The sequence below is a fragment of the Conger conger genome, chromosome 1, assembly GCF_963514075.1.
Source record: "Conger conger chromosome 1, fConCon1.1, whole genome shotgun sequence".
Taxonomy (NCBI): Eukaryota; Metazoa; Chordata; class Actinopteri; order Anguilliformes; family Congridae; genus Conger; species Conger conger.
The window spans coordinates 61,061,537-61,073,970 of record NC_083760.1 but is presented as its reverse complement, the minus strand read 5'-3'; the positions used below and the strand labels follow the sequence as shown (position 1 = coordinate 61,073,970).

Here is a 12,434-nt window from a genome sequence, read left to right as displayed (position 1 = left end):
AAGCAACCTGTCACTTATCACAAACTTCATCACAAAAGATCATTTTGGGGGTTTTCTCTGCTGTTAAACATAGTGGCGGGTCTTTTTTGACCCTTAAGACAACACAAGGGTTAAGGTAAAGACCTGCATTACTATGGTACAATACCTCAGGATTTAAGTAAATAAGGATTTTACTTTGATGCCATGTGATCACAGTTAAGGCATTTGGTTTGCAATGATATCATGGTTGGGATCCTCATTTAAATTACTTTATTTAATGCCTTAGTAACAAACAATTAAAGTGCTGTGCTGCTCTGTATGTGTGTGTATACTACATTATAGCCCAGTACATTAGCCTCCTGCTGGGATGCATGCTTCCGACGGATAATCTGTGATTGAGTGAATTGTGCCTTAATTGTGCATCTCTCTCTGATGCCAGGAAAAAGGATTATCGTACCAAGAAATACTTCTGAAAGGATTACCTTTTACGCCATGCGCTTTTGATACAAGACAGACATGTCCTATTAAGGACCTATTAAGTTCAAATAACTAATAAATTAAATGTACTTATTTGTAAACCTTGTGTTCTGTTTGGCTCATATTGAACCATTTTACACTTTTCGTAAATGAGGGATGACAATTTTGAGAGATAACTGCCTGGCTCTCAGGAGCTCGTTTTATCAGACTGATGTAGTGGAGCCGGTCTATAATTACTTGCAATCATTCGATATTAGGGCATTTCTATGATTAATTTGGTGTTAAGGCGTGTCCTGTGTTACAGATGCAGTGTGAGGAGCGTACGGTGTTAAGGTGTGCAGTGTACAGTGTTAAGGCGTGTCCTGTGTTACAGATGCAGTGTGAGGAGTGTACTGTGTTAAGGTGTGCAGTGTACAGTGTTAAGGCGTGTCCTGTGTTACAGATGCAGTGTGAGGAGTGTACTGTGTTAAGGTGTGCAGTGTACAGTGTTAAGGCGTGTCCTGTGTTACTGATGCAGTGTGAGGAGCGTACGGTGTTAAGGTGTGCAGTGTACAGTGTTAAGGCGTGTCCTATGTTAAAGATGCAGTGTGAGGAGCGTACAGTGTTAACCTCATAAGACCTGGCGTACACATGCGTGGACTCCACATTTTGGGCTGTACAACCATAATACTTAATTCTTAAGACCGAGAGTCCACATATGTGGACATCATTTTTCTCAAAAACTACATCATGTCAAAAGATGATGCTTAGTTTTTATACTTATCAGGTCCCAATAAGCCCAAATAGCAAAGAGAAATTAAAAATGCATACCAAAAAAGAGTGCGGGTCTTAGGAGGTTAAGGTGTGCAGTGTATGGTGTTAAGGCGTGTCCTGTGTTACAGATGCAGTGTGAGGAGCGTACAGTGTTATGGTGTGCAGTGTACAGTGTTAAGGCGTGTCCTGTGGTACAGTTAATAATAGTAATAATACATTTTATTTGAGGTGGCGCCTTTCTAGACACCTTTTCTAGGTCACCTTACATTGGGCAAATTACAAAATAAACATGGTAAAAACATGCAACATATCCAATTAAAAATAATTTACAATGAACATACAATTCATATCAAACAAACAGACAGCAGACAGAGATAGACACAAGAACATGTAAGGGAACGAAACTGTCAGGGGTATGCAAGAGTAAACAGATGAGTTTTGAGAAGTTTTTTGAAAGATGACAGTGACTGTATGGCGGATGTGTATGGGTAGGGAGTTCCAGAGCCTGGGTGCTGTAGAGCTGAATGCTCGAGCACCCATAGTAGAGAGTCGGGTGGTGGGGATAGACAAGAGGCCAGCTGAGGAGGAACGGAGAGTGCGAGCTGGGGTAGCCATGAAGAAGGTCAGAGAGATAGGGGGGTGCAAGGGTGTTCAAAGCCTTGTATGTGAGTAGGAGGATCTTGAAATCAATGCGCTGTTGAACTGGTAACCAGTGTAGCTGAGTGAGGATGGGTGTGATGTGGTCATGAGATTTTGTGCAGGTGAAGCAGAATTTTGTATAATTTGAAGTTTGGTGGGGAGTCCTGAGAGGATGCTGTTGCAGTAATCCAGCCGGGAGGTGACAAAGGCATGGATTAGATTTTCAGCACTGGTGTGGGAGAGTGAGGGGCGGAGTCGGGAGATATTGCGTAAGTGAAAAAAAGCAGTCCTTGAGATGTTTTTTATGTGGGGACCAAAGGATAAAGTATTGTACAGGATGATGCCAAGGCTTTTGACTTGTGTTGACAGGGGGACAGGGAAACCATCAATGGTTATCAGGAAGCTGGGTGTTTTGGACAATGTGGATTTTGAACCAATGAGCATGATTTCAGTTTTATTGCCATTGAATTGAAGGACATTTGTAGTCATCCAGGTTTTAATGTCATGAAGACAGCTGAGGAGGCACGGAGGGGGGCAAGGGGACAGAGGGCCTGGTTGAGATATAGAGTTGCGTATCGTCTGCATAACAGTGGAAGTTGATGTGATGGTAACGGATGATACGGCCAAGGGGGAGGAGGTAAAAGATGAACAATAATGGACCAAGCACTGACCCCTGAGGGACACCGTGGGTAACTGCAGCTGACCTGGACCTATGGTGTTTTAGCTTGACAAACTGTTGTCTCCCCGTCAGGTAGGATGTTAGCCAGGCTAGGACAGTACCGGTGACCCCCAGGGTTGCTAGGCGCTCCAGAAGGAGTGGTTGGAAGATGGTGTCAAAAGCAGCGCTGAGGTCAAGGAGGATGAGGATGGTGAGAAGTCCAGAGTCTGCAGCACGGAGGAGGTTGTTTGTGATCTTGACAAGGGCAGTCTCTGTACTATGTTTTGGTCGGAAGCCAGATTGGAAGGGTTCAAGAAGGTTATTTGAATCCAGGTGAGTTTGAAGTTGGGCTGCCACAACATGTTCAAGTACTTTTGACACAAATGGGAGGTTGGAAATGGGACGGAAATTGTTTAGATTGTTATAATCTACACCAGATTTTTTGGGTATTGGTGTAATGGCAGCCAATTTTAGTAAGGGAGGAACAGAGCCAGAAACCAGGGATGAGTTGATAATCTGGGTGAGCAGTGGGGAGAGGGCAGGGAGTGCAGCTTTAACCAGAGTGGTAGGCAGAGGGTCCAACTGGCAGGTGGAGGACTTGGCTGTGGTAATCATTTTGGTTATAGTCTCCTCAGTGACTGGAGTGAAGGTGGAGAGACAGCTTTGATATGGGGGGTCCATGGGGGTGGACATCCAGGAGGGCAGGGCAGTGAGTGGGGGTGACAGGCACAGCTTATGGATGTCATCAATTTTAGTTTGAAAGAAGCTCAGGAATTTATTGCACAGGTCAGTGGAGGTGTTGTCAGGGGAGTTATCAAGTGGTTGAAGGAGGTGTTTCACTGTAGAGAAGAGGGTTTTGGAATTGGCTCTCTCACGGTTGATGATATTGGAGTAGTAGGTGATTTTGGCCGCTGTGAGGGCATTTCTGTAGAAGTTAATATGGTCAGAGTAGGCTTGGGAGTGGACGGTTAAACCAGTTCTCTTGGATAGTCTCTCTAAACGGCGCCCTGCAGTTTTTAGAAGGCAGAGTTGAGGGGTAAACCAGGGCGCAGAGTGGTTAAAAGAGACAGTACGTGCTTTAAGAGGGGCTAGAGTGTCCAGTGAGGAGGAGAGACAGGCATTGTAATGGGTGACCAGTTCGTCGGTAAATGAGAGTGGATCAGGGGTGGGATGCGAGGTGATCAGACTGATGAGATCAGCATTGTTAATGTTTTTAATATTTCGAAATGTGATGGTGCATTGAGGTTTTTTCCTATATAGCTGAGCAGGGACCTCAAACATGACAGCTTTATGATCAGAGATGGGGAGCAGTAGGTCAGTGAGATTGATGGGAGTTTGGCTGGTGGAACAGACTAGGTTGAGTGTGTTACCTTTGTTATGGGTGGGGAAGGTAACGTGTTGCTTAATGTCTAGACAGTCCAGTAGAGATAGGAAATCAGTGGCAAAGGTGGATCGGGCGGGGTTAATAGGAATATTAAAATCACCTATGACAAGTACGTTGGGAGACATGATGCAGACTGTGGACAGGAGTTCAGAAAGCTCAGTGAGAAATACAGGAGAAGGTTTGGGTGGGTGATAGATGGACACAATGATTAATGGACAAGAACTAGGCAGTTAACAAGGTGTTCAACGGAGGTGTGCTGAGGTAGAGTTAAAATAGTGAACTTGAGAGTGGAACGGTAAAGTACAGCAATCCCACCCCCACGGCTACTGAGACGAGGCTGGTCCAAGTAGGAGAACCCAGCTGGAGTAGCCTGATTTAGGTGGTAGTAATCCTGGGGCTGCTGCCAGGTCTCAGTCAGACAGAGAAAGTCCATGTTATTGTCAGTGATGAAATCAGAAATGAGTGGGCCTTTGTTACTGAGGGAGCGGACATTAAATAGAACAAGTTTCAGTGTGTAACTAGGGTGAGTCGTTGTCAGGGTAACAGATTGTAAAACATTACTGTTAACAGTGCGCTTAGTTTTAACAGCAGCTGGGGTACGCAGGCAATATGAGGAGGACCTGACAGAGGGAATAGTGCCAGTCTTACTGTAAGAAACATTCCTTCCAGTTTACCTTTCTGAAGGAAGGGGGGGTTTATGAATCTAACTGTTGTTCGGACAGGAATCCGCATAAAATTAATAGTTGCAGGGTTACCAGTATAGAGGTCCTTTGCAGGCAGACCAGTATTGGGAGAAATAACATCAATGGGAGGGCCAGGATGAACATGAACGTTTCCGGAAATAATAAGTAGCATTACAATCAACATACAGCAAAAAGCAGCAGATGACAACATCAGGAAAAACACAGAAGCAACACATAGCAGTTTGGAGGGGGCCATACTGTCCTGTTTGGTAGTTAAGAACAAGTTAACATTCACCCAAAGGCGATTTCAGTCCGTTAAACCAGGGTTAGTGGAGAAAACTGGGAATGTTAGCAGTAGCTAGCCCTGGGCCTGGCCTGGAAGTAGCTGGGCTGCTGGAGCACGGCTACACGGCTGCAATATCATCAGGACAAGGAGGAGGGTCGGGGTACTCGCTATGATTTAAAATGATCTGGATCGCCCTTGATCTTCTGTGCTGCCAAAGGTAGGATAGTTTATTTCTACCAACCTTCTTGCGCCGTCTCCCCCGGGGAGTGTTAGTCCCAGTGGCGGGCTGAATTGTGTCTCGAATGAAACGATTGCGTTTTAATCCAGTCAGCGATTTCAGTAGTTTATGTAATGGAAACTTCAAAATCCGTGCTACTTATTTAAGCAGCGGCAATCCGAAGTGTGGCTGTCAGATGTATACCCTCCGTTCCTAAAAAATACTCCATTCAGCAAGGTAGTGAGCCGTAACCACTTCACCGGGTCCTCGGAGGAAACGAAGCGGCTCTCCCGACATGGCGTGGTGTTGCGTCGGTCACTGAAACCGCTCTCATCAAGGCCGTCCACTGCTGCACAGTCAGGGGAAATACGAACCTAGCCTGCCCGCTGGGTAACTGAAGGTGGGGTCATGGGCTTGCCGCAGTTGCTGGTAAATTCTACCATGAATGGTGATCTATTAACTTGCAGTACATTACATTGTGTTCCGTTAGTTAGCAGATGCTTTTAGCTGGAGTGAATCTTTCGCATTATCCGAGCTGATTTGATCCGCGTGAATTCAAGCAACGCTGAAACCTCGCAACAACGTTACCGCGGTGCTCACCTGTGAAATGTTACAAAGGGCATTTTTCCCTAGCAGTTTGGCGATGAGGATGGGATCGCTAATGTGGTTCTTCCCCATACAGAACAGTCTCGGAGTCTGTGAAGCGGACAGGCAGTGTACAGTGTTAAGGCGTGTCCTGTGTTACAGATGCAGTGTGAGGCGCGTGCAGTGTTAAGGTGTGCAGTGTACAGTGTTAAGGCGTGTCCTGTGTTACAGATGCAGTGTGAGGAGCGTACAGTGTTAAGGTGTGCGGTGTACAGTGTTAAGGCGTGTCCTGTGTTACAGATGCAGCGTGAGGAGCGTACAGTGTTAAGGTGTGCATTGTACAGTGTTAAGGCGTGTCCCGTGTTACAGATGCAGCGTGAGGAGCGTACAGTGTTAAGGTGTGCAGTGTACATTGTTAAGGCGTGTCCTGTGTTACAGATGCAGTGTGAGGAGCATACAGTGTTAAGGTGTGCATTGTACAGTGTTAAGGCGTGTCCCGTGTTACAGATGCAGCGTGAGGAGCGTACAGTGTTAAGGTGTGCAGTGTACATTGTTAAGGCGTGTCCCGTGTTACAGATGCAGTATGAGGAGCGTATCTCAGAGCTGGAGCAGCAGTTGGCCCTGAGGCCTCAGCTGAGCGAGGGTGAGGGGGGCGGCTCTCCTCACGAAGGCCAATCGAAGGAGCAGCTCCTGCAGGCGGAGCTGGAGAGTGAGAGGGAGGTGGGCCAGGCGCGAGAGCGCTCCCTGCAGGCCGAGCTGGAGTCACTGCGGGAGCAGCTGGCCCAGGCCGGGCCCGGAGAGAAGCAGGACCTGCAGCCCGAGGGCCGGATCGAGCAGCTCACCAGGGAGCTGAGCGGAAAGACCCGGAGCCTCCAGGAGATGAGCCGCACTGTGGACCGGCTGCAGAGGGAGCGCCGCACACTGCTGTCAGGATCGGGGACTGCGGGCCGGCCTGGGGAGGGCAGGAGGCCCGGGGGCCAGGGCAGGGGCCGAGGGGCCGGGCCCGAGCCGCAGACCTTTCCCCCCACGCTGGACGAGAAGGACTACCAGCCCACGGCCTTCTCCGGCTCCCACATCTCAGAGGTGCTGCAGGAGAGCCAGAGGCTCCGGGCTAGGCTGGAGCAGCTGGAGCTGGAGGGAGAGCAGGAGAGGGTGTCTCTGCGGGCTGAGGCTGCGCACACAGAGGCAGAGCTACGGAGGTGATGTCATACACACACACTCTCTCACGTTCTCTCACATACACGCACACACACACACACGCACGCACGCACGCACACGCTCTCTCACGTTCTCTCACATACACACGCACGCACACACACATGGGCAGGAGAAGGTGTCACTGTGGGCTGAGGTTGTGCACACACGCACACACACACACACATGCACGTTCTCTCGCACACAGACACGCACTCTCTCACACGCACGGACACACACACACACACACGAGCAGGAGAGGGTGTCCAATGTGCTTTATTAGTGCTAACTAGTCTTTTGTCAAGGCAGCTTAGAAAATGATCAAGGCTCCGTCCTTGGAATTCTCTTTGAGGACAAACCCTGAGCACATGACCACTGATGCTGAGAGCATAATAATATGACAGAGATCTGTGATGAAACCTTTTACTATGCTTAAATGGCTTTTCATATACACACACACACACACACACAATGCATATAAAGCTATCTTCAGCGCAGATCCATATTTTTTTCATGTAAAGGACACTCACTGTAACAGATGAATAGTAATTTGACTGCTTTGCTTTGAATTATGGCACAGGAATTGATTGAGGATGCATGATGTAGTTGGCTCAGACTGCTAGCATTGTCGTAATCCTGTCCATTATTTGATCAATAGTTCAGTTAATCAATGACCTTGGTTTAATAGTGTGATGGGGTTGTTTTTGTACGTATTCCCATGGCAATAGACACTCAGTGAACACTTTATTAGGTATTTATAGGACTTATTGTCTTGACTTATAGGTTTTCTGCTGCTGTAGTCTATCCACTTCGAGGTTTTCTCGCATTGTGTGTTAAGAGATGCTCTTCTGTATGCAACTGTTGTAATGCGGGGTTATTCGCATTACTGTCACCTTCCTGTGAGCTTTGACCAGGCTGGCCATTTTCCTCTGACCTCCCTCATTAACAACACATTTTTGCCCACCTAACTGCTGCTCGATGGTTGTTTTTTTTGCACCATTCTCTGCAAACTCTACAGACTGTTGCGCATGAAAATTCCAGCAGTTTCTGAGATACTCAAACGGCCCTGTCTGGCATTTAATGCATTTAGTCACTGCCACATAATTGGCTGATTAAATATTTGCAGGTTTACAGGCCTACCTAATAAATTGCTGACTGAGTGTGTAATATACATGTAATTTGTTTTTTATTCTAACCACCAAAACACGAAGAAATAAACCAAAAATTTGTAATGTATTTGAAAATGTATAGGAGTAACTGACAATGGAGCCTAATGCGAAAGGCGTTGGCCTACTTCAGTCAAAAAGAACATGAGTAGGCTTTCCCTTCTTTAGAATCGGCTTAATTATGCAAGTCCTCTTGAATAGTCATTGCGGTCATGTGGCCATATTGTAAGCTTTGAAAAGAAAAATGGGGGTACTGTGCTTAATGAAGAGTACATTTGCGTTCCTCTCACCGCCAGTGAGATGGACCATGGTGCTGTGGGCTCCCACCTCTTGCACACCCCTGTGATGTTTTTTCTCTTAATCTTTGTATGCCGTTTACTCATTAGCAGCTGTGTAACCGCTATAACTACGGAATAAGGCCGTAGTTAGTTCACTGCAGTATTTAGTTCACATAAAGATTTATACAATGCTGTAAACATTTGATTTTTAAAGACTTGAATTGACATTCTCAATTATTTTTCCTCTTTATCTAATTATATATTAAAAAAACATTGTCAAAAAGGCATATTCAGATAAACAAATGGAGGCATGAATTGCATTTACACTGATTTTGTCTCTGGTTATAGACTACATAAGTATCATTATGAATACTAAAAAGTGTCATTCACCCTTTTTTAAGTTTAAGATGGGTCATGTTGACCCAAACCATACACAAGGGTTTAAATGATTCTCTTTGCAAGTTGTCTTCTTCCGTCAGAGTCCTCAGAATAAGGAAAAATACATAACAAAATGACAACTCCATTTATGCTCAATTTCTAGCCTATACCCTAACCAGTCTTCTGGTGAACACAATCCTTGAGCGAAATGGCAGAACTGCCGCATTCAAAATATGTTGCTGTCCCGTCTTTGCACTGGATCCATTCTGGTATTGTGTTTGAGTACTGCTCTGAGCGGTTAGATTAGTCTTCTCTCTCGCAGTGAAAGCTGTCTCTCGGAACAGCTGGTGAAATGGAGGGATCTGTCCTGATCGCTTCTCTCTGTCACCCCCTGCAGGACTCGGGAGCGTGGGGAGGAGCGGCTGCTAGCGCTCCGGGCTCAGCACCAGAAGGAAACGGAGGGCCTGCTGGCTCGCCACGCCCTGGAACACTCCGCCTCCAAAGTGGCTGAACTGGCCAATCAGGTGTCAACACAGGAGGTATGCAGCCACAACTAGCCGGGGCCTCCGCCAATGGCAGGGCAGTAGTCATTAATTCATTGTTTTTTATTGAGAGATACGTCTGTCTCAAATGGCATTTACACTTGCAGTAAAGCTTGAAGGAACAGGTGCGGAATCATGGTCCGGGGATCGAGACGATGCGGCTTGAATTAGGTGTTTCAATCTCCTTCCGGCTGCCAGGGGGCAGGGTTGTAGCAGTTTCTCCTCAGTAGTACATGGGCGTTTGAAAATAAACTGGGTAAAATTGGGAGAAAAATTTGGAAAAATAACTTGAACAGACTACCCATGTTTTCCCCTGGGGCCAGTATTGCAGACACATTACATTACATTATTGGCATTTGGCAGACGCTCTTATCCAGAGCGACGTACAGTTGATTAGACTAAGCAGGAGACAATCCTCCCCTGGAGCAATGCAGGGTTAAGGGCCTTGCTCAAGGGCTCAACGGCTGTGCGGATCTTATAGTGGCTACACCGTGTTTAGAACCACCGACCTTGCATGTCCCAGTCATTTACCTTAACCACTACGCTACGGGCCGCCCAAAGACACAGATGAGCATGTCCTAGACTAAATTCTATCTTGAATGGAGATTCTCCATTAAAGTCTGAATTTAGTCCAGGACTGATCTTGGTCTGTGGAACTGGGCCCCAGATTTTTTACAAAAACGGTACGGATTACGTTCTTTGGTCAAAAGTGCAAAAGCATTACATTACATGACAGGAGTTTTGCTTTATCCATAGCTACCGAGATGGTTAAGGGTGCAACGGCAGGCCTGGGAATTGAACCTGCAACCTTTAGGTTACTAGCCCAGTTCCTTAACCGTTATACAACACGGCTGTCCTTTAGTGCCCCACATAGCATTTCCCCCCACAGTCTCTTGAGATGCAGAAATGAGGATTAGATTTGTCATAGTTGGGAGGACTGTTGATGGAGCAGTATACTGTCAAAAAGAGCAGGTGTGCAGTGGTCCAACCTTGTTCTGACTTCGTAATTGTAGATCATGGTCAGACACCTGCGGGAGCAGCTGAAGGATCTGCAGGGGTGCAGGGAGGCTCTGACACTGTCTCAAGTGCGAGAAGAAACCCTGCAGACCCAGGTATGCCCACGTCTATTGAACACTTACTCTATGCACCACTCTGGCCCTCTGTGAGCAAAGCTTTTCGAAATAGGCCTTATTATTGCAGACAATTGTGACATTTTTGTCTTGGTAGCTGAGAAAATGATCAAGGCTACTGCCTTGGAATACTCTGAGGAAAAGCCCTGACTGCAGAAAGACATTCTACTCACACCTATGCCCAGTTCTATTTAACAGATTACATTTTGTGTTTCTGTGTGTGTGTGTGTGTGTGTGTGTGTTAATGTAGTTGGCCAAGCTTTTAGAGGACCTGCGGGAGGCGAAAGAGGCTCACACCCCAGAGTTCCGACATTTCAGCACCCTGCAGAGAAAGATTGAGAGCATGGAGCTTCGATACACACAAAGGGAGAGAGAGCTGCAGCAGGTACCACACACACACACACACACACACACACACTATCAGATCAAATATCATGCAAATATACAGTGCCCCCAATATTGTTTGTTTGTTTTTTTATTTGATAGAATGATCGGTCAGAAATATCTGGAAATGATGGCAGGCAAAGGATATGCAACATAATAGTAAACATGACTACTTTCACTTATATAACATTGCTGTGTCCCAAACATTATGGTGGGGACTATGTATAAACACTGCAGAAATTTCTACACAGTGAAACCAAAATGTATAAAAATGCCCTTTATTGAAATCTAACAATGTGCATTTTAACAATTTTTTAAATGACAAATCTCAAATAGTGGAGTACAGAAAATAAATAATAAGTAGTATTAATAATAATAAGTTGGAAATTCCAATTTTGCAAGCCTAGCCTAGCCTTGTGTAAATGTATGCCTAGCTTAGCCTAGCTTAGCCTAGCCTTGTGTAAATGTAATCCTAGCTTAGCCTAGCCTTGTGTAAACGTAAGTTGAGAGCTTGTGCTATATTGGTGATTATCAGTAGTGAGGCCGTGTGACTGTACCTGATGAAGCTGATTTGTCTGCGGCTCACAGGTGATCGCTCAGACGCGGCTGGTGGTGGAGGCGGAGCAGCAGACTGAGGTGGAGGGCTGGCGGAAGCAGGCCCAAGCCAAGGGCCAGGAGCTGGAGGCCTTCCGGGTGGAGCTGGACTCCATCCTGGATGTCCTGAGAGAGCTGCAGAGGCAGGGTGTGGTCATCCCTGTTCCAGAAGCTTCCAGAGCTGAACCCCTGACCCAGTTCACCTGGAGAAGCTGAGGCCGTGGGATCTGAGGCAGAACCAACTTTTCTTCCTGTGTTCCACTGTAGGACCCCAGCGCAACAGATGTTGATTGCTGTTATTGTTATTAATCGCATTCAGGTCCTCCTGAACTGCGTATGCCGCAGCTACAATCTACAGTCCATTAACCTGATGCAGAAAGGAACTATAATAACTTCTTTGTGAAGAGCAGAAGAGAATGATGCACTGAAACGATGTGGCACGTACCAGCAATTGCAGAAATAATGTTGCTTGTTTCAGCAGCTATTAGAAAAATGTTGTACTAAGCATTATTACTTACAGTATGTGATCAGTAGCGAGAAGACATAGAAAGGGATTCCGTACTGCACAGAGTCTGCACAGTGGCTACAGAGTGGTACGGAGGGTTCTAGTAGGGTTTGAATCTTTGGTTCCTGATTGGAACTAATTTTATTGTCATGTTGTATTTATTGTAGAAAACCATACACTTCTCTAGGCCAAGACCACACTGGCACTTTCTCCTGAAGTGTTTTATTTATTATTTAATATACTGTATTTACAAAAATTGTATTCTAGTTATTTTTGGATAATGAATTTGATATAGTGTATTATTATTTAGTTGCTGACTTTTTATGATCCTGTGTGTATAGTTGTGTAATTAATTTAAAACCGAAGTAAAAGTTAAGTTTGCTACTTTTGTCATTTCTATTTATTGCAAATGTATTCTTAAATCCTTGGAATATTTTTGTTGGAGGACACCAGTAATGTAATTATCAGAGCAAGATTTTCATTGATATCTAAGACTAGATTAATTTTACCAAGAACATCTGTAACTGGGGAGGAGGGGGAGATTTTCACCATGATATTTAGCATCTAAATCTAAATCTGAGCATTGAGAGATTGCATGGGTC

The 12,434-nt window shown here is 45.7% G+C and overlaps 1 protein-coding gene across 3 annotated transcripts in view; it reads left to right on the top strand.

The window, feature by feature from the left end:
* The window catches only part of cep162 (centrosomal protein 162), a 40,774-nt gene extending 28,560 nt beyond the window's left edge, over positions 1-12,214 (top strand). For all 3 annotated transcript variants that reach the window (XM_061220158.1, XM_061220143.1, XM_061220151.1), the window contains exons 23-27: positions 6,238-6,860; positions 9,075-9,216; positions 10,233-10,331; positions 10,600-10,734; positions 11,322-12,214. In XM_061220158.1, the coding sequence (XP_061076142.1) occupies positions 6,238-6,860; positions 9,075-9,216; positions 10,233-10,331; positions 10,600-10,734; positions 11,322-11,543 (1,221 nt within the window). In that variant the 3' untranslated portion in view covers positions 11,544-12,214. The remainder of the gene's footprint in view (positions 1-6,237; positions 6,861-9,074; positions 9,217-10,232; positions 10,332-10,599; positions 10,735-11,321) is intronic.
* Positions 12,215-12,434: the final 220 nt, after the last annotated feature.